Here is a 26,451-nt window from a genome sequence, read left to right as displayed (position 1 = left end):
GGCAGTCACGGAAGGTTGGGCTGCTGGTAAACCTCCACTTCTTGGCAGGAGGTCCAACCGTTTTAACATATTCAGAAGCAGAAGAGGACAATCAACAATCCTGTTGAGTTGAATTGAAGCAATTTATTCGGAACATTGTGTTTGGCAACAATTTACTTTTTTGGGGGGATGGTTTACTTGGTGCTGACAATAACAAAGTTTCTGACTGTTTTGAAGAAAAATGCATGAAATTTCTTTTCCATTTAAAGAAACTCTGTTGACGTGATGGGGATATAAAATACACGATGAAAGAAAAAAGTCTGAGGATGAGTGAATATGCACTGCAGGCATGTTCTGTCAAACTTCACTGTGCTTGCTGAGTTCACTGCTTTGAAGCACTCTTCGGCTTTCCAAATTAGATTAAATTGCTTGTGACTAATATTTGAAATTCTCAGGAAAAAAACTGAAACAAAAAAAAAGACATGTTTTGTTTGAAATATTATGAATAGGAAATAAGAAACAGCATGAATACACCTCCTTTGTAGGCATGGTAAGATTTCAGTGTTTATAAAAGAAGTCTCTTTTGCTCACCAAAGTTGCATTCATTTGATCAAAACAGTTATTCTAACATATTCTGAAATGTAAAACAAACTCGGCTAAGCTGAATTTTCAGCATCCATTATTGAGAGTCACATGCTCAAGAAACATTGCTGCTAAAGAAATATTTCTTGCTCTTAACAATATTGTCAAGTTGCGCTGCTTGATATTGGGGACTTGAAGATGTACTGCATGACAAAATTGACCCTGTGAAAATAATGATTTGATTAGGTCTACAATTTCATATTTTAGGCTTAGTGTTCTGGAAATACTAAAACCATCACTGCATGGTACATCTGTATCTGTTTATTCGCTACAAATGAATCTTTAGCCAAAGTGCTATTTGATTTTTTCCTACATTGTTTGAACAGAGAATAATGAAGCAGGTGTACAAACAATTGGTGCCTGAAAATGAATTGTTTCAATGTTTCACACTGAAGTATTTTGGCTGGAACAATGATAAAAAGCAAATGCCAAGCTCTGGGATTTTAAATTGCACTGGGAAAATATGGCAATATACCATTAGCAATAAATGAAAGTGGCTCAGTTTTTTGTGCATTGGCCAAAAAAAAAAAAAAAAAATTCCTAGACTCAGTAAAGTGAATTGATATCTTGATGCAAATTCAGAGAAAGCAATACTACAAAAGACCTCAGAGACCTAAAGCGGTTCTGTTCAAACTTCAGTTCAAAGGGATGAAACCAGGTTTCAGGAAAATGAAACACTCAAGAGAGTCAATGGCATTAGCAGGGCTACATCATTCATGATTTAAGATGACAAAGAGAGACAGGACACTCTTTATAAAGTGATTTAAAAACCTCAAAACTATTCCCTCTGCAGCTCCACATTTACATATATAGATTTACAGCCCAACTTTTGAAAGCCAGCCAGTTCATTTAGATTCCCACTCTTTTGATATATCTGTTTTTGGTTTGAGACAAAATTGAACTTGCGGACATGAGAAAACATGTTTGTTGAGGCAAGAATAGACCATTTAAAATACTGCTGTGCAAGCAATTGTGGTTTTCGCAAAGTAGACAAAAGCTGGGAAATAAATGAGGAGGAATGCGCATAAAACATTTATGCACAGCAGAAATGACTGGTAAAATTATTTAATTCCTTCGACCAGCTTGCATTTTGCACAAAAAGGGAAGATACAGGGAAATTGGCCTTCCTGCTTTCAAATGAAAACATGTGTTCACTAAATGCAACTAAATGAACGAGCATAGATACAAAACTGAGATTCTGTCCTCCTTTGAACTATAACAAATAGTGATGCAGCATATGTCGCAATTCAGCAAGCAGGCTGCTGTTTGAGAATTCAGCTCAATTCCTCTGATACCCTCCAGGTGCATATTGATTTTGACAAGACCGCAGAGTGCAATTTGTGATAACCTCAGCAAAGAGCTAAACTACCTCCTAATTTACAACACCAAACCAGAAATTGAAGTATCACTGCTGTCAAATATAATGCCATTAAAACACTTATGAGCACTAGACTCATTCAACAAATGTAAAGTTTTGAGGATATTATGGTTCAAATTATAGTGATAAATTCAGAGAGTGTATTTTAGGTCAGTTATCGGTTTAATATCTTTATATCATTGGTTTCATTACCAAATGTTATCCTCTCTCAGAATAAAGCAATGTTTTTTACTGCTCCTTCACAAAATGCCTCTTTTTTGCATTTGAAATGAGCAACAGCACTGAGTAGTTTATCTGGCTCTCTCACAAAACAGGCTTGCGGGTTTGCTATTGCGTCAAAAAGCCATCTTTCATGTGCCACACAAACAAAGAACAGACTTGAAATTATCACTGTTCTGAAAAACTTCAGGCAACACATTCTACAGACAAACTGTCAACTATAGACTGAACCTACAGTGCAGGTCCTTAACCATAATACTTTTACTCCTGCACAAAACCCTTATAAGATCATATATACACAAGAATCTGACTTTTAAGATTAAAGATTTATGTACTTAACATTTACAGTACTACGACACACTAACAATCTCTAACATATCAAACACACATCCAACCTGCAGTTGTGCCTGAATAATTATAATAATGATGATGATGATGATATACAGCAACATAATGGTACTGAGTTAAGCAAAATGTAACACAGCTCTGGTGTGATTGGTTAACAGACAGGATCCAGTTAATTTAAATGAAAATAAACTTAGTCCAAACATGTCTTTTATTATTTATTTTATTTATTGTTTTATTTAGTTAGTTTTTACATGGCTGGGGTACATAGTCACATGACCAGAGATATTTAAACTCCAGTTTGCCCTTTGAATGATGCTGTATGTCAAAACTCTATACAGAGTTGTGTGACATCTCGTAATTTACAAATTTAACTTTTTAGTACATGCAAGCAAGAACAGATGTAAAGATATCATTGCTCACAATAGTAAATAGTGGAACATTACACAGTGGAAAACAAAGACCACATTTTAAATAAGTGACTGCCATCAGTAGAATTAAAGTATTTATGTTTTTTTTTTTTTTTTGTAGTTTCCCAAACGTTTACTAATAAATAGAAAAAAATTTGAGGAAAATGTAGAGATAATACCAATGATAATAATAACAGAGCTTAAAAAGTATAATCCATTATTACATGAATAGCACATGACAGTGTTTTAATTTAAATATGTTTAATAAGCAAATTCATATTCATTATTATGATACAAGCAAAGATATAATTTACATTACCTTCTAGCGGGATAATATGTGTCCACGTACACCCCGAAAAAAGACCTTCACGTTAGTATTTGAACCATGCGCGCTGCCATACTGCCTTTACTATCACTTCTGAAGGTTTGGTGAACCCAGATAGACTGCCCCCATATCACAGGAGGAGGACTGCGCCTATACATACTGTGGATATAATGAAGATTATTTATATTGAACACTACGCAATATTTAAATATAATATATAGTCAAGCAAAATACGATTGAAAATACTATATTTATTTTTATTATTGCCCATTTCAAGTGGTTTATTTGAAGACGCGTTGATGAAAACCAATGTAAAAAATGCTTCATTATTTTCAACACTAGATGGCGAATTTCAAAACCCTCATATGAACATTGCGTCATTTCCTGTGCGCCCCACACTCTGTGTGCATGATCCGTCTGCAGCTTGTGTTATACGATAACGTTACCTCTGTTTATTATCAGTTAAACGATATATAAAGGGATTCGAAATTAGAATAGCTGGTGTGATGGCTGAAGCGATTCATAAGAAGTTGCAGTCTGAGTTGGAGAAATATCAACAGCTGCAAAAAGGTATAGCATCACAATGCTAGCTAGCCATGCTTGCAATTCCTCATCCCCCTGCATGTGCATATTGACGTGCATTTTAATATATTTCACTACATTAACAATGTACAGAGAAGTGTCTGTGGTCATAAATCAGGCTTTCAGGTTTGACTGATTTTAGTGGAGATATGTGATGGTGATCTGCTTTCTCAGTCACCAAAAATAGTTTTCTTAAGAGTCTTTATCTAACCATTGTTGAAACATGTTAGATTCAAATAGTGTGCTTTTTAAATATGGGTTGTTTGCTGTTGTATAAATATGCACACAAATGTCTGTTTTGTGAAGGCAGAAGCTGTTAACTCGTTTTATTTTTCACAGATGTCAGTAAAAGTATGTCATCAAGACAGAAACTGGAGGCACAGTTGACTGAAAATAAAATTGTTAAGGAGGTAAGAGCACAATTGCAATGCATCTTCCATATTTGCATTTTAAATGATATCATGCTACATTATATACATATTTATTTATGTTATGTTTAACCATATGTCATCCCTCTGTAGGAGCTTGCATTGTTGGATTACCAAAATACAGTTTACAAACTAATTGGACCAGTTTTGGTCAAACAAGATTTAGATGAAGCCAAAGCAACAGTGAGCAAGAGATTGGAATACATAAACGGTGAAATGTATGTATGAATATTCACTCATACTGCATGATTATGATTTTGTCATATTCATAGGCAAACCACTAACTGATCTTCTCTTCATCTCAGTCAGCGCTATGAAACTTTACTGAAGGAGATGGAGAGAAAGTCTGAGCAGCATCGGGAAGTTCTGTCCAGCATGCAGCAAGAGTACCAGCGTGCTCAGGGTCAGGCTGTTGGGAAGGCCTAAATGGATTATAATTCTGGACACAAGTCTTATCCAGCAAAACTCAGAGACTGAATATGCCTGCTAATAACACATGTCTGTTAACAGAATACTGTAGGTTTTTTGTTTGACGTTATTGGGCTATCAATAAATTTAGTTTATTTATACTCTGCCTTCTTTTTTTGTCCTTGCAGTTAATATTTAAAAAAAAAAAATTAATATAGCGGAAATCATCATAGTTGGGTCAATTTATGTATGAGGTGAATATAAATTACAAGACTTATAATTTCCTATTTGCTTTAATATAAAAAAAGAAGAAGATTTACACTAAATTCAAGAACATGAATCATTAACATGAAACAAGTGCATAGACTATAAAGAATTGTAAGCTTGGTTATTCATACCACAAAATTCCATGACAAAATTATACACCGTTCAATACATTGTCTTTTATTTTTGTATATTTCATAGATTTTGTGTATGGCACATAATCCATAAGATACACAGATAAGTTGAACACAATTTACGCACTTGTTTTAAAAGATAAATTACAAGAACTGTGCAAGTAAAAGAACTCTTTAAGAATAAAAATTTCAAACATTCACTGTATACAGTTTTGGTTTATGTTTATGATGATTTGTTGCCGTTTTCAAGGAATGTGTTATTTAATATATTGATGCTTTGAGGAAGAATGGTGAGCTTGGATGTCAATAAACACTATGTTTCTTGGTTGTGCCATACAGTAAACCATTTTAAAATTGAACAAACCAAAATCAATAGAAAGGTTCCTGTGTGTAAAATGGGGAGACAGCAGTTACAAAACAGTAAAATTACAATTATTCCCTTTCCTGTTTTATCTTGTCTGTGAAGTAGCAAGGAAACATGCTAGCTCTGAGTTTGTCTAATGAATATCAACCAAACCAGCACCATTAAAAGCATATGTCCCTTCCCTACCTTCCAGGACATGGTCCAGCACAGATCTGATAAAGTGTCCAAAAACTCAACTTAAGGATGTGACAGACTTTATCAACACCTCGATGAGGGAAAGAATCACTGAAAAAAAAAAAAACAGGACACTGTGAAGTTTCTCAGTAGTTCATTTTATTAGTTCCATGAATAGTGTGTGTAGTTTTGAGATTTCCTTTTAGAAAATGAATGATGTTGAGTATCTTAGATCATGTTTAAGTAACTATAGATTTATTTATTAATAATATTAATCAAAGGAAACAGGAAGACATATGGGTCTGTATGCATAAAATCTTTAACATTTCCACCTAGGTCAGGTAATGCTTCCATGGCTGTGCATCAGCATGTGCCAATCCCTTTAGAGTTGCCCATTGGGGCGACTCGTTTTTCTAATTAAAGGGGCAGGCGAGTGGTGCATACGGCCAGATGTTGCTCAGGGTAATGTCATTGAAGCGCTCGGTCAGCAGGGTGTGTATCCGCCCCTGCGGAACAGGCCGTCAGACGCGCAATGGAGAAGCGCTGAAGCACAGACGTCCGCATTGTGGATGCTTACCTCCAATTAATATCCCGCGGAGGGGGACCTGTCCCCCTTCATTTCCCACCCGCCGGAGATTAACGAACTTTAAAAGGCATTAGAAGAACGGCGCTACTTGTAAGGGAGCTGTATATGACTTTAAATCAGGTTGCCCAGCACACCCGCACTAAGTCCAATTCGTAAACAGTGGCGAAAAGCTTCAAAAGGGATTAGTTATTTATTGAAGCAATACTATGCAAAGCTAATTAAACAGACAGACTTTGAAATATTATTCGCCTTTTTGAAGTAGTACTAAGTAGGGTGGATTATGGCAAAGTGGGATGTAGTCCTAATAGTAAATTTATTATGCCAGACTTTGAGGTGCCACAAGACTCCAAAATCAAAATGTAACAAAAATATTTAATGTAATTTATTTTTTGGTGGTGATTACACAATGCCTTCCATTTGATCTGTTGGTTGAAGTAGAGTGTGTGACAGTGTTTTCACGTTTATTATGGCAAAACGCATGCGCCTAAACACTGCGCGTGCCTTCTTCACTGTGCATTTGTTTTCATTACCAGGTCAGGACACGCGTCGGTCTAATTTGAAAGTTTTCTGCCAAATGGTCAGATTGAAGTGAGATGTCGTTGCTATAAACGTTGTTCCCACGATTTAGGTGACTTTCAAAGTGAAAGTCAGCACCTAACGCTGGCGCATAATTTGGCAACAGCTGCAATAAGTTGAAGTTGAAGAATTGGCTGTGGGATAGCGTTGGAGAGCGAGACCTATGGTGCAAAAAAAAAAAAAAAAAAAAAAAAAATCAACCACAGGCAACTTGATTCTTTGAAAAGAAGATTGGCCTGATTTACAGACACATTAAGAGATGTGTATAAACCATCCCAACACAATCGAGTTAAAATTCGTGCAAAATATTTAGGATGTAAATTGAAGTTTTGTCATGTTTTCTTATTAAATGCTCCAAGACTTTTGTTCGCTATGCACACCTCCTGGGAAAACAAGAATTTGACACATCCAGAGGTGTAGAACTACATAGAATTGTGTGTAACTGTGTGGACATTATATATGTAAAAACTGTACTATTCATTTTCAAGTGTTAAGACATCCATCCATCCATTCTCAATACCACGTAGGATGTCAGTATATAAATTACACTGAAAGTAAGCTGTGTATTTAATTAAAATATTTGTAATTGAAAAGTAAAAGTTTACTTTAGGCGTGATGAAATTAATAAATGGCAAAAAATATGTACAAAATATACCTAAATAGTGTCGAAGAAATAGTTTTTTTTTTAACTCGAACTAATCATAAATCCAGTGGTCAAAGAATAATTTATAGGACTACTTTATTTCACATCTACATTTCAAAAATTTACATTTGATATGGTTGCATGCATTGAGCTTTGGTGATCAGAACAGACAAAAGCATACATCCGGTCTGGATAATCTATTTACACCTTTTGTGTTGAATGGCATTTGGTAGACTTATCTGTCTGTAATAACCGGTTCAGGCATCAGCCGGTGCATGGCATCTTTCAAAGGTCTAATCTTATTTCAGCTCAAACTCGTTTATCTAAGAGCTTACCCAGAGCGACAAAGCGAAACAAAGCCGAAAAGGTTGATTTAGGGGAGAGTAGGAGCGTTAACAGCTAAACCATTCTCTAGTGGTAGATCTACTTGCCGGGTCATATTGTTTTATGATAACCTTTATTCTGTAAATACTTTAAATAGTATGCTTTCCGTTTTACTGTCACATGTATAGCGCAGTCGTTGAAGAGGTAGTAGAGTTGACCTATTATGTCAAAGTAGCCTGATATAAAAGAAAAACGACCTCATGATTTAAATCACAAATATTTTGTCGCGCGCATTCGGATTTTCCAAAGCATTTGGGCTCCCAGATTAATTTGGATATCCTGATGATATGTTGATATAGGATTATGGAGACCAAACTTTTGGTTTTATTAATTTATCCAGAAAATAGGGTACATATATCAAAGATGCACCTTTAAATCCACTACAATAGCGAAATAGAAAAAAAATAAAAAAATAAAATAAAAATAATAAATGGGTGTATTTCATGCTGGATTCTCACTTTTGGTGAGCTTGGTAGACAACAGGGCCAGTACAGGGCTTAGTAACCAAATCAAACAGTATGCTATAAAATCAGATGCAAGAGAGAGAATGGATGGCTAATAAAAAAATAATAATTAAAATAACCTTTAATCGAGTTATCAGCCGTCATCACGTTGGAACGCTAAACATTCACACCGTGTCTGAAGAACAATGCCGCTCAGTGCTGAATATCTCTCAGGAAATGGATTAAGTGACATGCAAATATTAGAAAGAGCCAATAATAAAAGAATATCCTTAGAGAGGTTTAATTCTTTGTTCAAAATGTAAGAAAATATTTTATGCATTTCACATTCTGCTGACAAGAAAATAACAGCAAATAAAAAGTACTGTTCATGTCAATGTTAAAAGAACACAAATATATGGCAATAACCACAGAAAAAATAAAAATGACAAAATTTTGCTCTAAATTATTTCTTAAACAAACAAACAAAAAACACTTGAAATGTTCACCCCACTAATCAAATATGGATTTTGTAAAATCTTGAAAAAAGTTCTGTTGATATGAAAGTATCAAAGTTCTAAATAAGAAATACATACATCTCAGCACAAAATGTGTATCTTGCTTGTTTGGCTGTAAGATCACCAAACGCTACACAGGCACAGATTTATCAATGCCTTTTTATAACAAAATAAATCTTTGGCATCTGCTGTACAAAATCAACATATTTACACAATTCAGTCTATTGTCCCAGTGCTGCTCCCACACTGAATCGTGAATCACTGTAGACCAAGCTGACCGTTTCAGTCTTTGGAGAGCTTTGCAGGGACATGGATCTTCTACCAAGGTCTCCAGACAGCATCACAGAGCATTACAGGTTGCTTAGGACTTGAAGTCGTGGTGGGAGCAGACATAACAGTTCTTTGTGCAAGTTTCGCACAGCCAGATGGTGTGCAGGAATTGCTCAGTTGGACATGAGTGGGATGCTGTTGTGCTGGCAGTGATGAGTCCTCATAGAGAAGCACCTGAGTTTCCCTGTGGGATGGTGCGGAGAGTAGCTGGACTTGCATTGGCTGTGCTTTGTTAAGGTTTTCACATGCTTTTTCTACTCCATGTCTAAACTCATGGCTCTTGCTAGCAATAAAATTGCTGACTCGTATGAGACATGCCCTCATTCCATCAGGGTAGCTCTGACGTTGTGAGCTCAGGTCCTCATCAGACTCCTCTGTATATGCTCCTTTTCCTCTGGTGATTTGAAAAGATTCAGTTCCCAGTCCTTGTTCTGCTCTTAGGAAGTTCACAACACTTTCTAGGATTTCAGCCTTTTCCACTTTAGGGTTCTTGAGTTTCTATTAGAAAGAAGAAGAAATGTGTTCCAATAAAGACATTTTATAAACAGGCTATTAGTACATTTTTAGTTATTTATTTATTAATAAATTACCTCATTGTGGGTGTTCTCAAATAACAACATTCTCAGAGTTTCTAGGCTTTGATTAATGCGATCTCTCCTTCTTTTTTCCATGAGAGGTTTTGAAACCTGTAACATTAAAAGTAGTTTATATATCATCATAAAATATCATTCTTAAAAGCCTTAACATGATAAGTAACAAGACTTCATATCACATTTTGTAAGAATAACCTAAAGCTTATCTGATTATATTCCAGAGGTATAAAAATACATTGAACAAATAAAATGTTCTTACCCGTTTCGAGTCTTTTTGTTTCCGTATGTCAGCAGCTTCTTTGCCCATTTTTGAGATTAACGCAATTAAAAGTGAGGTTAAAGGCATCATTTTGGAGTTCAAGTCATTACAGTCAGTACACGCCTACTCTTCTCATTATGAATGATAAAAGAAGACGGACCAATCACATGCGTCTTTGAGCTAGCCCCTCATTAATATTCACATGCATGCTGGATGAAAGCCTGTAAATAATGTCAATTGTGAAGTAAGAGCCAATAATGACCCATTTAGTCCCCCACTGGGATGTTTAAATGATGGCTATTCAGGTAAGGTACTGTCAAAGATTATCAAAGAGGGTTTGAACCATTCAGATGCATTATATTTAAAAGAACCACTGAAAGGCGATTAGGCTTTTTATCTGCTGTAATTTCAATTCGCTATGATTATTAATAGACATTATGTGCATTAATAGACTTAAACCTTTAAAAAAACACATTGGACTCTCTTCCAATAGCCGTTAGATACGTTTCAGAAAGTTTCAAACGTCACTCGAATTGTTTTGCTTTGCTTAATTCCTGATGATCCACTTGACCATTAAATGTATGCGTGGGACAAAGATGGTTGGCCTAATCGCTCACACTTCTATCAAAACACTTCCATACAGCACACTTAACAGATTTGCTCTAAAAGCCTGTGATTCACACCTATTCACATCCCCCTTTCGCCAAATAGGGTTGGTACTTCTCACTGACGGCCACGAGCTGATCTCGCATTGGCGCGCGACTCCAAAAATGCATAGTATTTTCTCTGCTTTTAAATGTAGAATTTTCTTATCATTATGAAACAGCGTATTTTTTTTTTTTTACGAATGCAGGTTACCACTTTTATTTTACTTTAAGTTTTCAATTTCAGTGTAGGCCTACAGACAAAACGGTTGTTATGCTACTTTAAACACCAAAATGTGTGTAGTTCACATCAAGCATTGCTCTCAGCTGTTTATTCAAAACTATTTGCTGATATTTGCAAAATCAAATCAAATGCCACACCAGAGGCTTAAAATTGCCCTTTGGCTCAAATTCAGCAGTTCCCCACATCTTCGAATTAGTGTGAAGAGCGAACTCTCTAAACATGACGAAGACAGGAGACATCAAAAGAGTAGGCTAAGTTATATGAACCCAGCTGCAAACAATTATTCACAAATATTTGGACCTGCAAATGTTCATTTTTAAATTGAACGTTGTTTAATGATAGCATTGGAAATAGAATTACTAACAATTATCATGTTTCAATTTCGTTTAAAGAAGTTAAAGCCTGTAATAGAGAAGAAGAGAAGGGATCGAATCAACCATAACCTATAAGCATTAAGAGATCTTTTCAAGAACACTGCAGACACGGTGAGTGTCTGCCCTCGATTTATGATGCATTGCTTCACATTATTTCTGCACTATTTCCTTGACAACCCCCTATAATGCCTCTCTCCTACCACAGCATTTACAAAATCCTAAACTGGAAAAATCAGAGATTTAAGACCTTGCCGTTCAATACATCAAAAAGACCACAAGAAAAACTGAGGGTTGGTTTTATACAGATTTTTCTTTTTACTTCACCCATCTGAATTTAATAGCTGTTGTTTGTTGTAGTAATATGTCTAATGTTTTTCTCTCTTTCTGCAGTGAAATCTAATCAAATTGATTCCATTGCCGCTCGGAACCAGTCTTTTGTGTCTGCTTCTGTAGGCCCCACCAGTGACCTCTGTGCATCAGACTTCTATGGGAGGTTTAAATCATTTGAGCAGAAAGAGGTTCTTCTGAAACTCAGGGTCAGTCTAACTGCTGCTTCCAAAGCAGTAAGTGAACCAGTTGCCCAGACAGACTTCCTTGTATCACTATCAGACCAGAACTACCACCAGGAACTTCTCTTACACCCTGAATCATCTTTGTATGGCTCTAAACTTTTGCATCAATCTACTTCTCCCCCTAGTTCATTATCATCGGAATGTAGTTCCCTGCCATCCTCTCCCACTTTTGCAAGCTTATCCTCCTTTCCCAGAAACTCGCCTCCATATCTTTCCAGGCCTTGTCTCCTACCTGCTCCTCTTGATTCAGTGTTTTCTCTCATAACACCATTTTCACTCCATAGGCCTGTTATTGAGCATCATCCTATTCTGCCTAACTTGGCTAGAGATTTTACACCACCACAGTCTCCTGTACTGGCTCTAAGACCAGAACCCATTTCTCTTCCAACCCAGTCCATATGGAGACCATGGAGTTGAACTCTATACCATGGTGTGATTCCTTTTACTTGGTAACTGCTCCAGTGGAGAAATTGACTCTCAGAGGGACCAAGAAATCTGAACATTGATGAAAATATAATTTGAACTCTTCAGCCCAATGGTGGAAAACAATATTGTCTTGGCTTAGCTGAAGATTTAAAATTTCAATCGGTCTGAATACACAAAGCTTTATAAGTGGTATTGTAATAGACCATTTCATTAACATAAAATGAAAAAACAAGATTATCAATATTTGTGTGCCTTTTTCCCCCCACCAAAACTTACTGCGATTTTAATTACTTTACTGCCATCTTGTGGTATTTATGATTGCAGTCGACCTAAACCTATTAAAATAATTTTGCAAGCATGTATAACTATTTTCAGTATGACCAAAAATAATGCATTATTAATAAGTCAACCAAAATTTTAAAATGGTTTCTGTGATTTAGTGGTTGCAATTAATGTTGATTCTTTTTAAATAATTAGTGTCATTAGACTATGCCTTTTTGAATTCCATTGTAATCCACCAACAGCATATTGTGATAGACTAATTTCAATGTCTTGCCAAACATATTAACTGTGTAAAATTCCCTTAACTTTTTTTTTCTAAAAGTGTACATGTTGAAACGTGATTTATAAGCCTAGCTCAACCCAGTATTGACAAATATATTAGGTGGTTTTACATTGGAAAGCTAAGTGTAGTATTTTCTCCAAAGATTTGCACTGATTCAGCCTATTGGTCAGTAGAGGGCAACATAAGATAGTATTAACTGGTTCAGTCCAGCTCTGGCTTGGAGGTACAGAGAGCCTGGTGTTGTTACATGTGTTTCTGAGCGATAAGCCAAGGATACATGACTTTTCTCTCTCTTAAATTTCAGATTTTCTTCTTCAGTCTTGGATAAATCCATAACTTCTTCCCTATCTGCCATTCACATCTCTATTAGAAAGCTTGAATATTTTCTGAGCAAGGCAGCAGGGGATTTGGCTGGAGAAAACAGGACTTCTTACAAGATAGAACATGTCTTTGGATAATGGTTATTTTCCCCCTCGCTCCTCCTCCTGCCATCTTCACATTCAGAAGATTCTCTCTTTACCAGTGCCATTACTTATGAGATGGCCATTGTTCATTGTGAGGTAAAAGAGCACATTTGGTGTCTTTCTGCAGGATTTTCTATGACCGGCAATAAAAGAATGAAGAGCAAATTAAAGAGGACGCTCTGCCTGGACGGAGGAATGCTGCCTCAGTAATCATAATTGAATGTGGGGCCGGGGGGGTTGGGGGGGGGGAGATCACCTCTGAAAATGCAGGACAAAAGCCTCAAATCCCCACACAAGCTTTCTCAGGCCACACTGATTAGAGCTGATCCTGTTACCTGTGTAGTCTTAGTCTTGTTAATAGTGAATTCAACTCATGCATTCCTGATCTGGAATAAAACGGGGAGGGAGAGACTTAAAGAAAACATTGACAAAGATCCAGCACAGAGATGTCACTGCTCCTGCCACGGTTTATTGGACTCTGAGTTAAATACATTTGTGCTGGCACATCTCAAAAGCAATTTGTCCAGGCAGGGCTGCTGTCAAACACTTTCATCACACGTGCACACACTTGTACATGCCCCGTCCTTTATAGCACAGGCACTCTCACCGGCACGCACATGCACAAATGTTGTGGTTTCATTGAAAATGGATCCTATTTAGTGCAGAATCTCTCTGTGTAAGACTTTGTGTTATGGATATCAATTGAGTGATGTCCCATGGATGTTATTTTAGTCAAAATTAACTTCTAATTCGGAAAAAGAGATTATTTCATTCTCAAACCTTATGTCTGCATGTTCAATCTTAATGTTTAGCTGTAAGGTCAATGAGTCTTCATTAATGATTCCAGCTTCCTTGTAATGTTGACAGATCTGGTTAATGTGGGTCTATTTCATTTCCTCATTCCATAGATTCTGAAAAACCTTTGGTTAGATTATGTCAGAGCCACAGGGAATTGTGTCTAAAACATTTTGTTGCCTCAATAATTAAGACACACACACACACACACACACACACACACACACACATACAGTTGTTATGGGAGGATGTATGTATATGTCTTCATTCCCCCTCTGTCTATTTAAAACCTTTACACACAGATAGTATTAGTAGAATAGGTTTAAACACATTAATGTTGGTATACTTATGATTGCAAAAACATTATAGAAAGAAACCGTGGAGCTGAACAGTTGAAGACTCTCCCAATCTACAGAGAACATCCATCATTCAAAACTTTAGCACAGAAACACATTGTCAATGGTTTGTTTGAAACGTTTTTGTTAGATGTTCATCCAAACATTTTTTAAATGTTACTTGTTTCAGAATGTTTAGAGAACATTCAAAAGTAACATTCCCATAATGTTTGATAAATTATAAAATGGAATGTGAAAACTAGACATTTTTGAACGTTCAGAGAAAATTCAGAAATAATGTTTTTAGAACTTAATTTTCTTTAAACATATTTTTGTTTGCTGGGCTCTTATAGTAAGATCTTAAGCAAGGCATTAAAATGTTGAAATTTGTCCAGTTATTTTTGGGTCAGTGACTTATAAGAGTGTCCATGATAAATGTTGTAAATTCCTCTCAAAAAAAATAAAAAAAATAAAAAAATTATATTAATGAATTCCATAAGTGATAAATATCATTATGTTTGTGTGTTGTTATATTGCATTCCATTTTATTAAGTTGGAGGAACATTACCAAAAAAGGGTTAATTATCTGATATTTTAATAGACTCACTGACCTTGACACACAGTTATGAGGGTCTGCAGGGATCCTCACTATGATATCATTTTTTTTTCTGCATGTTGGTTGTACCATATGACTTTTGGTAAATAATAATAGACGATTATACAAACCATAGTAATGTTTTCTTTTTTATTGAAGCATTTTATCTTCATTATGATAACCCCCTCCCATTGTATGCATAAATAATATTTTAATATATGTTTGAATAAATTATTGAGAGAACAAAAGTAGAACTGGTCGCAAGGATATCATTGAGATTTAGTTTGGTATACCTTGAGAAAAACACACTACATGAGTCCATCCCAGTCCTCAAGAATTCAATCTTTCGCTACTCACAACTAAACACCATTTTCCCTTCTTTCATTTGTCTTTTTCCCGTCACAAGAGCTTTTGAAGTTAACAGAGAAAGGAGCACTGACTGTACCAAATTACCTGGGCTGAAACATTTTTGACATAAATCCTAAAAGGCGAGTGAGCCACTTCTGCTAGAGGCCCCATCCGGAGCGTTTTATCTCAGGCCATGAGAGGCAGCATTGGTGACAGAGTGACAGGACGGCTGGACATGCTTCCAGGTGGCACTGATGGACACGGCAGTCTTCGGAGCAGGGCCACTGCCCATGCATCACCACAAAGCTAAGTATCTGACAGGATGTAGAGACCAAAACTACTGCAGCAGTGATCACACCAGATATTGCTCTGTTACAGCATCTCACACTTTAAATAACGGTTTGCGGTTTATATTTATGCCTTTTAGAAAGCTCAAGGTCACGGCAGCCTCCTAAGAACTTATACTCCACGGCCGATTCTGTGCGACAGAGGTCTTTTTAGGCATTGTTCATTATCATATGCCAGCCAGGAAGTCTTGCTGAATATTGTCCTTATCACAGATCCCAAATCCTTAATAGCTGTTCTGTGGGCAAAAACTGTTTTTATAAGCCACTGCAGTAGCGAGCACCGCCCAGTTCTGTAACAGAGAGTAAATAGATGTGATATACTCCTCTATTCCCAGAGAGTCAAAACAAAAACGTGGTAACAATAGCTTTGGAGACTAGCAATTGTGCTGCTGAGACACTATTTGACATTTTCTTTCTGCTGAATAATGTCTTTCATTGGGGAGCCGTACAAACGCTCTATTAATTTGGAAAGTCAATTGTTGTATAATTTGCCTCTGAATGCGTAAAAAATAAACTCTTTCACAATGTTCTGCACAATTAGTCCTTCGTACTGTATAAATAGCTCTTTTGAAACTAACAATGTGCAATTGTGTCCACTTTGAGCGATGAACTCACAAATATGAAGCTCTCTCCATGTTTATCACTTCAAGCTGCATTGTTAAAGGATTTGGCATGAGCAGAGGTTGTGGTAGACGTGGAGTTTGTCGTGCCCTGAGGTTGTGTGTTAACTGAGGAGTCTCTCTGGGGTCTGAGAGCAGGGCTCCCTGCTGGCTCCTCTGACCTAGAACCCCCTGCAGTGGGTGGGCCGTGACCCAGGTAGCCTAAAGCCATGCTGGGTAGCAACTTCTGCTCTGGAGTTCTTGTAATCCATCAGGATGTACTTCAGCTCAAAAAGAAGGTTGCACTCTTCCACCACCTCTAACACCCTTTTTAAAAACGAGGAACAATTTAACAGTTCAAAGGTCAGCACAGTAAAAAGCTGGCGGCAGTTAAAAATAGGGTGTGATTTGTATTTTGGCTAAAAATACTAAGAAAGATGGTTTTGATCAGGCCTGAAAAGCAATGTGATGTGAAAAAGATGAATGAATATAAAAATTAGTTTTGTCCTAAGAAAACATTTACATATGCTACTGTTTTTCTAGTCATCTTGCACAAATCTTTGAAATATATATTATTATGACATTTGTATCACCCTGACATTTTTTACTTCATGCACTCCAAAAAATATCAAAATTAATATTAATTTAGAAATTTAAAACAGGACTTAAAAGAACAGATAAATTAATGGATTTAAAAAAGAAAACTTGGGATTTAAATATGCTATTGTTTTTCTAGTCACGCAAATTTGTTTGAACTTGTACTCAGTGTTCCAACAGGAAATGTTCAAATTTAAAATTTGTAACAACCTTTGTTGCTGTTTAAAAATTTAGATCACATTATCATTATGCTTTGCACAAACTTATGTTTGTCATTCATGGGAAATGTGCAGTAGAAACTAGTATTTAAAACATTTAGTTGGCATCTATGCTGCAGCAGTGCAATGTATACTTTGAGAAAACTACCTTTGGCCTGGATGAGGGGTTTCCCAAAGCAGCATTAGTGGATCCAATTGGGAAAGTGCCATAGTTACATCTGGAAAGTACAGACTGGCTTTGGGCCAAATACAAATGCCTTCTATTGTATTGTAAGTGTATGAAGCTCATCTTATCCACATTACAGCTTAACATGTTTGCTCAGAGATTCAGCTGCTATATGGAAATGGTAGAGGCATGTAGGGGTTTTTCATGCATATTAAAGGGACAGTCCACCAAAAAAAAAAAAAAAAATACTGTAATCATTTACTCACCTTCAAGTTATTACAAACCTGTATGAATTTCTTTCTTCTGTGGAACACAAAAGAGCATATTTTGAAGTATATTGGTAAATTTCAGTGTATGCACAAAAAACAATGAAAATGTTTTTTTATGCTCCACAAAAAAGTAATGTACTTTACAGTTTTGGAATGAGGGTAAGCAAATAATAACATCATTTTCTTTTTTGGGTGTATATGTATATTCACTTCATATTGATAAAGTATGCATTTTAAGGAAGAAAAAATGATGGGAAAATCACTCTATATATATTTACCTTTGATCTTAAAAAACATGGCATTTCTTAGAAAAAAAAAATTAGGTAAGAGGACATACTTTTTTATTTAGTTTATTTTTTTATACACATTTTTATTTCTGACAGGTATTAATAAACAGTAATATTTGAGTGATTTATTTCTATCTCAGACATTGTCATGGTTTTAGAATGCAAAGGTTTTTTTTTTCTCCCTGCACTCCATTTGAAGAGAGCTTTTCATATGAACTTGAAACAGCACCTCCAGGCAGATCCACATTAAAACTGACAGGAAAGCACCTTCCAAAAGGGGCTTTTAAACGCACAGGGGGGCTTTGTGATCCACCTAAACCCCAGTCACCTTCATCTTGCCCTTTGTGTTTACGATACACATCTTCTAACAGCCCACTGAGATCACTGGTCAATGCAGGATGACTGTGCTTCAGAGAAGGCTTTGCAGAGACGGATACTTGTCCGTAAGTGTGAGAGCCACAAAATCATCCTCCAGGTGGTCCAGATGGAACAAACTCATTGCTAGTAAATACTGAAGGTGCGGCTGGGACTTATAAGCATGAATGGAGCTCCGCTCGTCTTTTTTGACGGCTCATGCCTGCTGTTTTTGCAGTCCTGTCTCTTTTGATGTTTGAGGTTGAGATGTTACACTAAAGAAAAGCTTTGTGGGAGGTTTTCTGTGTGCTGGTACTGTATGTCAGCTGAAATAATGGCTGTTTTGACATGACTGGTGCAGAAACTTTAATCTTGGCATCATTCATATGTCATTCACTGGAATAAAAAAATGATGAAAATTAATTTCACGTCAATGCAAAATAAAAAGCAAATGCTGGTCGCTCAGTTGTTCTTACTGTAGTCTGCATTTCTGTAACATTGTATGTGCTGAGGAAACATGGGCCTTTATTTGTCCTTGAAACCGACCCCACAATGTATCCATCTGTGATATAAGAGTAGCGTGCTAGTATGTGTCTCTGAGGATCTGTGGCAAGACTTTGTTCTTCTTTATTTGTTAAACCAACGTTAAAACAGCAAGATATCGCTTTGGGATAAAGGCAAGCATCATCATGCAGCATTCAGGCTAGATGTGTAGACCACCAGGCAGAGGTCTTCATATACAGGAATAAAGGTAGTGTGATATGAGCCTAACTCCTTATGCTGAGAGTGATTACTCTCTGATCTGTGGTATAGGGACTGGTGGCGCTTTGTCTGGCTCATCTAGATTTCAGATAGAATGCAATGATAAGTGTCATGAAAGGAGCTTGTCATCAGTTTTTTGTGTTATTTTTTTCCAACTGCACTATGATGATGGCAGCAGGGGGCAGCTGAAAGGGCTTGGATTTGGCAGAGATGGAGCATGGGTTGACAGGCAGGCGACAGAGCACCGGAGCTTCTGTCTCTTTGAAATTTCTAATCCCAACTCATGTCTTTAAGAAAAAAAAGAAAGAAAAAAAAATAATAATAAATACTTAATAATACTTAGTAAAGCGATGCTTTGTTACAAAAGATTTCCGCTTCACATAAATTCTGTCCTTTGAACTTTCTTTTCATCAAAGAATCCAGAAAAATGTTTTCCTCAAAAATAGTAAGCACAACTGTTTTTTAAACATTAATAATAAGAGTAAAATGTTTCTTGAGCAGCACATCAGCATATTAGAAGTATGATGTGACACTGAAAACTGGAGTAATGATGCTGAAAATTCAGCTTTTTCATCACAGGATTAAATTTTAAAATATGTTCAGATAGAAAACTGTTATATTAAATTGTGATATATGGAATATATATGGATTTTTTTTTGTTTGTTTTTGCTTTAATGACAAAAAATGGCATGAAGGGACTCATACAAAGTCACATGATCAGTGTCACAGATTTGCCCTTTTTTATTGGGAAAAAGTGCAAAATATTGAATATTTATTTTCAATTTTAACAGTGTTTCTTTGTTGCATGTGCAGTGTTGTAGTCGAGATCGGCTCATTTGGGTCCAAGTCAGGACTGAGGACGCATGCTCCCAAATCCATGACAGAACCAAGATCATAAAAATTTGGTCTTGAAATCTGCCTCACATACAAGTCAGAGTCAAGGACCATATTTTGCTGGTCTTGGATTTGATAGCATGTGGATTCGGTGTTGACTCTGTCAACATTGTATTCAATCCCCAATGTTTTTTCCCTGTATTAAAATATAAAAGTACATATTCAATTAAAAAAACAAACAAACAAAAAAAAATACAATAAAGTGATGCACACAAACAATATAGCAGATAGCGCACTTATTGAAATTCAGTAGCGATACAATGGATTAATTCACTGTAAACACTTTATATAGTTTCATATAGGTCAGTAATGGTTAAAGAAACCAATTGGTGTGCACACTTTGACAAAATAAGATGTTTGCTATTCTTCTTCTTATCTATGCTGCATAGCACAGCATTATTGCCATCTAATGTTTCCCCCATATATCCCACAACACACACTAACCCTATGTTATCAGTTCTGCATGTCAATGTCAAGCTTAAAAAGGCTATTTCCTCTTACCTAGAATGTTACCTGTATGTACCGAGGCCAATATTATAGCTGTCATCTCTGCCCAGTGCTCCCTGCATAAAAGAATCTTTTGTTCCAGTTGTAATTTAGACATTATACAGCTCTCAGGTGCACACATGCAGCAGACAGCAGCGAGGAACACTATATCTGCTCTTGAACATGGCATAACTATTTCTTGTTGACAGAGTGGGATTGCACATACATGACTAATGCTGGTAAGGAATGCATTACCATGATCACTGATGAACATTTACAGCAAATCAAAAATTCTCACTCTTTTCTTTTAGGACAAGCGCTAAAGATCGTAAGCAGAAATGCTGAAAAAAAAAAAAAAAAAATGATGTCTTGAAAGTGACAACATAAACCTTACTGTTTCTCGCCTCAAGGCAACGGATTGTGCACACTGTTGTGATTGGTCACCGTCGCTGAAGCTCATCTTGGAGCTCACACCCTTTCACAAGGGAGAGAGATGCTTTTGTTTGATGGTGACAGGGGGAATGTCAGAATAAGCAGTGCTTCAGCTCTTCAAAACCTCTGAAAAGCCTTAATGTGAACACAGAGCTACTTTGATCTGCTGATTCTTACACATCTGTAGCAAGCTTGGAATAAAGCTGAATAGCTGTCACTGTTTTTTTGTGTTAGAGTGGGCCATGTGAAGTCAGAGCCATATAGTTTCTGGAATTATTGGCTGTGAGATAGAACTTTCATGTAGATGTTTGCCATGTGCTTTTTTTCTCAATAAAACATGTTTGCTATTTATGGTATCCCATGAAGGAATCTCTTGAGACCACTGCAGAAATAAAATAATATTTTATTTATTTTGTTGGTTCTACACAAAATGATGTGCAAAATCTGGTGTAACATTTGAAGTAACCCCTTCCTTGAATCTAATTTTAGGAATGTATAGCTGTCCTACTTTTTTGAATTATTATTTATATTATAATTATATTGTGCGTACATTACTGTGGGATAATTAACATCCAAAGCACTGGGTCATTCTGAGCCCTGCTGTGTAAGGAAACGCTGGCACAAGCATTCTTCAGCTGCTCATTTGTCTTTAATTTATCACAATATCTACTCTGGATTTATTAAGAAGTCTATTAAAATATTAACTGAAACTTACCCAGTATAAAGACATTTGGTTTAAATTCTCTATTGGAAGGAAGATAATGTCATTTTAATGCTTATCTATTACTGGAGACCATAGCGCTATATGCTGGTGGGAGCTCCATCTATACCTGTCTGCTTACAGATTTCCCCTCCAGATAATTGCAGTTGGGGTCAGACTGGTCTCAGGAGCAAAACTTCTATTCAGATGACAGGAAGTTTTTCCAAGAAATAACATTTTAACCCTCAATTTAAACAATTAAGTTCAAAGAAAGAAAAACACAACAAATACAAATAATCTTTTTTAAATTCCTGTGTAATAATCTTTACCTATTTTTTTTTTACTTATAGCCTTCAGTTTTAGTATCTTAAATATAGAAAAATGCTAATTAGAGTCGACACGTGTGTACCTCATTATAAACAGTACTGTACAGATTGGGAATTTTAAGATTTTTCAGTGTTTTTAAATCTCTTATGTTCACCAACACTGTATTGATTAACAAAAAAATACCAAAACAAAATTCCATTTTGATATATTTTTTAAAAGCAATTTATTCCTGTGATTCAAAGCTGAATTTTCAGCATCATAACTCCAGTCTCTAGTGTCACATGATCCTTCAGAAAACATTTTAATATGCAGATTTGCAGCTCAAGAAACATTTCTTATTTTCTATAGTATATATAATCTATTTATAGATTCTCAGCAGAATGGAAAGTTCAAAAGAACAGCATTTTATATATATGTTAAATGTTTTTCTCTCACAATTTAATGCATCCTTGCACCTTGATGACCACAAACCTTCTAACAGTATTGTATACATAACTTTTTATTTAAGTACATATGAAGTTATGAAATGTTTGAATGGCTTGAAATGTTAATTCCTAAATCAGCTTGATGATCTCTCTAAGGTAAAGCCCTTATAGCGATCTGACCTGAACAATACCTATTGAGTGACCTTTCTGTATCAGAATCTCACATTTCTAATTCACCAGGTTCCCTCCACAAATTCTTCTGCATGTCAGATGGTATACATCTTATCACCGTGCGCAGCATCTTGTTGTGGTAGCTTGTATTGCCTTTGATATCGGAGAACATAGAGGTTTCACCAAAATAAAGGCCTCCTTTGTTCTCCTCTGATTAACTTCTGTACTTGAGCTCCCTGATAAGGCCCGAAAAAAATCCATCCTCAAGAAACCGACAACCGCGGATCCTGTTGGTTTTATTTATTGAGTTTTCTGAGACAGCTTTGGATTTTGTTTAATGCTTTAAATTGCCACACTGATTTATGTTATCATGAATGAATGAATTTCATCTTTAACCCTTTTCTTTCTCATTGGAAAAAACTTTTATATATGTTTTATCCAATGTTAAATCTTATTTCTTCTTAAATATGCATGTGGTCTTCTGGGCTCTTCAAGAGCTTTTAATGTGTTATGAATTATATACAAAGCACATGTAAAAGAGCTCATTTGATAACCTGCCTGTGCACATTTGATATCAAGCTAATCAGTGTCAATGTTATGTCAATCTTAGTCATTCCAATGAAATGTACAGGCCTGAGGGTACTGCAGCAGCACAGATGGGGAATATCATCAAATTTGGATGTTGGTTTATCAAAAATGCCAAGGATTTAGGTTTGGCTAATTTAAATTTTGTATAAATAATATGTGTCTTGACAAAGTGATGGTAAATAGAGATGTCTGTAAATCCTCTGCAAATGGGTCTGCATCTTCCTTGCAGTATAGTTTTATTGCACAAACCATTTTTGCTCAAATGCAACATGTTTGATCCAGAGTTCTTCAAACAACTCTTTTACTTTTCTCTCCAAAACTTTTGATCAAGGTGAAAGGAATTCACAGTGAGGGGATTTCCTCTCCTCTGAAGGCCTCCAAATGACTGTGAAGTGTGTTTTGAAGTCCCTCACAACATCAGGTATATCTTACACTTCTGCAGGTCACTATCCACAGTTGAATTATGTTCTGGACTATCAGGTCCTATATATTTTCTTACTCTGAGATCTTTGTAAGAGAGGTGAGGGATGATGTTATTTTCTCTGACATTTTGAAATGAGTGTTGTTTCTTCATTGGTTAAAAACCACTCTACTTTTATTTTTAAATACAGCACAGTGTCATCTCACACTTTTGTACTTTTATAAGCAATCACCACATTCACATGCATTTGCACTTCTTTGTCAGGCACTTTTATCCAAGCAACTGGAATCTGAATCCTTGATTTGGATCCTTTTTTGGATTGCAAATGCCTTTTTCTGTCTGATTAATTAAAATATTGTACAAAAATATTTAGTAAAATATTCAGTGAGACACCAATCTACCATTTTATTTCAAGAACTAAAAAGTGACAATATCATCAGGATATGATCATTTAACCCCTGAACCATTCAGTCATACCTATGCTGTCACTGAATGTATTTTTTTACACAACTGATGTCTTGTCAGAACCTGTAGTGCTCAGCCCTATGATTTAAAAAGTGTCTTGATGGGAGCGTTTTAATTGCATATGTTCGCATTGACAGGTGGCCACTCTTTTTGATATTGAGGCTTTGAACTCTGTATATATGATCACCACAGGCCATGTCAAAGAAACCAAGACTCTACACATGGGATTTCACCAAGTAAAAACATCCTCTGAATTTCAGGCGCCTCTATACAGCTGATGATGATGTAGATGAAAAAGACAGCAACATAGCATGGTGTTTTGGTTTCATTAAATTGAACATGAGTCACAACAATAGATATAGCAGTTATAAGAAAAGTGTGAGAATTTTTATTGTGCGTGTATATGTATTCATATGAAAGTTTAACATCAAATATGTATGTCTTTTTATAAATTAAATGAATTAATATTATAAATTAATACATTTCCCTTATATGTAAATAAGTAAAATGTATCTTAAAATTAAATACATTTTCTGTTACACTATCTCCTTTGAAATTCATTGTACTACAGAACTTTTTTTCTTCTTCTAGTAAGAGAATAAGCGTTAAAAAAGAGTGAATGGCTTCTCAACAACAAAATCAACCACCGTCCCAATAAGTGAGGAGACCATTGATTTAGGCAACTGGAATCCAGGCTAGCGCTTGACAAGTGGAAATAATTTCTCCTCAAGAGACATCAATAGGTTCTGATGGGGTTATTAAGAGGAATCAAATATATTTGCATTTAGACAACGAACAATTTGTCATGTAAACCGAAATCTCCTCTTATCCTTGAATGCGAAGGAACTCTAGCAGGAACTGAATGAAAGTTAATCAGGAATGTACGGCACAAAACACATGATGAATGAAATGCTTTAGCCAGGAAAACAAAGTAATCTCTTAACATCCTCATCGATGTAATGAGTTTATAGAGGACCACACAAACTCATAGAGAGTCCCATTGATTGTTTTCTGATGTACAAGTAATGCTTGAAAATTACCTTTGGGGGTTAAGGCCAAAGCGTTTAATGTGTGCATGCTAACAGTACATAATGGAAAAGGTATGAAAAGATTTGGGACAAAATCCCTAAGGTTTTCTTCTGCCATACACTCTATTCATTGCAAACTGAACACAGAGCATGACAAATTCCTCTCACCTATCAGTTTTCCTTGGCCTACAAAGCAGTCCTCTACTAAACCCTCCTCTATTTTGCGCTCTTCTTGTTCTGTTATTTTACCTGGCAGTCCAGGTGTGAAGGGGTGAGGCCTTGGAAAAACATTCAGGCTTGTCATGAAAGAATCCACTGATTGACCTCTACATCAAGCAGCACAATGACAAATGGGTTAGCAATTTTCCGCCTCACTTATGGCCAACAATGCACATTTCCACTTTCACTTGCTAGCATCGAGTGTACAATGCACATACCTTTCACGGAATATGCAAGCTCTACTTTGCCCTCTTTACAAGTTTTCACAAATAAATGTACATTTTTAAAATGCTGTTCTCTTCTTATCAGTTATACGTTTTCATTGACCTCCCCAAATAATGACCCAGGTTTGTGAAGTGTTAATCTCACAGTCATTTTTGTATTAGTATGTAAAACAAACACTAATGATTTTCTGTTTCACTCAAGGATGTTATTGCATGTTCTAGCCACTGATTGAATTACTCGGAGTGCTTTAAGTATGTTTTGGGTGGAAAGTATGGAAATTAACCAGTCGACCTTTGTCTTGACTTTTGGGTTAAGGGAGCTTTGTGGGAAAAGCTTGCTGTGGAGAATCAATGACTTTTATGATGACATTTCAAATGCTAACAGACACCAGAAAACATTTTGTCTGGATGTCAAAATAAATATACTTTTGTATAGAACATGAATAAATAATGGCAAATGATTATTTGTTTTATAAAAAACATATTTTTATCTTGTTAAGGTAAGAAGTTCTCATTCAGATTCTTAAAAGTCACATAATATCTATTTTCTTCATATATCTATATCTATCTATCTATCCATCCATCCATCCAGCCAGCCATCCATCCATCCATCTATCTATCTATATACCAATATCTAATTCTTTAGAGGGCTGCAATTTTCAGGCGTGAGTAGCTTCTGTCCTCAGATCATATATGTCCTATAGGGATAAGCTGTCACACTGCTGGGAGCCTAATTGATGCCTCATGCTTTGAGGAGCAATTATGGTTCCCAAATGTCAAGAGCTAATTTGTGGCTTTATAATGTAGATACATGGGCCAAGGAGAGGGCCAGATCTGGGCCCCTGTGGGAGAATTGGAATAGTTTGCTCAGCAGATGTGAGATGGTCTCCGTAAAAATTCTGGGGGTGGGGAGGAGCCTTAAGAAGATGTGAAGTCTACTGCGTTGTCGCTCAAAGTGATCTGAGCTACTTTGCTAATTATAATATTTGGTTTTATCTTACATTATTTTCACACTCTGAATAAGGCCTATTGTATATCTGTTTGCAAAATACATTGTTAGAAATTGCCAGTTCCTAAATGCATGGTAGAAAACAACATGCAACATTGTAAAAGGTGTTTAAAAGTCTTA

The 26,451-nt window shown here is 36.0% G+C and overlaps 3 protein-coding genes and 1 pseudogene across 3 annotated transcripts in view; 2 read left to right on the top strand and 2 right to left on the bottom strand.

The window, feature by feature from the left end:
* The window catches only part of LOC113057930 (39S ribosomal protein L11, mitochondrial-like), a 28,412-nt gene extending 24,991 nt beyond the window's left edge, over positions 1-3,421 (bottom strand). The window contains exon 1 of the mRNA XM_026225548.1: positions 3,293-3,421. The gene's annotated coding sequence lies outside the window, so the exon portion shown is untranslated. The remainder of the gene's footprint in view (positions 1-3,292) is intronic.
* Positions 3,422-3,665: 244 nt separating this feature from the next.
* On the top strand, positions 3,666-4,894 carry LOC113057931 (prefoldin subunit 6-like). Its single transcript, XM_026225549.1, has 4 exons — positions 3,666-3,868; positions 4,220-4,290; positions 4,402-4,526; positions 4,614-4,894. Exons 1-4 carry the CDS (start codon positions 3,805-3,807, stop codon positions 4,732-4,734), a joined length of 381 nt encoding a protein of 126 aa, XP_026081334.1. The 5' UTR covers positions 3,666-3,804; the 3' UTR covers positions 4,735-4,894.
* A 3,667-nt stretch (positions 4,895-8,561) lies between these two features.
* On the bottom strand, positions 8,562-10,040 carry LOC113058161 (transcription factor HES-7-like). The gene is made up of 3 exons (XM_026225835.1): positions 9,982-10,040; positions 9,720-9,815; positions 8,562-9,627 (listed from the first exon to the last, which is right to left on the bottom strand). Exons 1-3 carry the CDS (start codon positions 10,027-10,029, stop codon positions 9,118-9,120), a joined length of 654 nt encoding a protein of 217 aa, XP_026081620.1. The 5' UTR covers positions 10,030-10,040; the 3' UTR covers positions 8,562-9,117.
* Positions 10,041-11,088: 1,048 nt separating this feature from the next.
* Positions 11,089-12,649, top strand: LOC113058160 (transcription factor HES-7-like; annotated as a pseudogene).
* The last annotated feature ends 13,802 nt before the right edge of the window (positions 12,650-26,451 follow it).

This window comes from Carassius auratus, chromosome 39, assembly GCF_003368295.1.
Source record: "Carassius auratus strain Wakin chromosome 39, ASM336829v1, whole genome shotgun sequence".
Taxonomy (NCBI): domain Eukaryota; kingdom Metazoa; phylum Chordata; class Actinopteri; order Cypriniformes; family Cyprinidae; genus Carassius; species Carassius auratus.
Note: the sequence above shows the minus strand (reverse complement) of the source record. Positions and strands in the feature narration are given on the sequence as shown.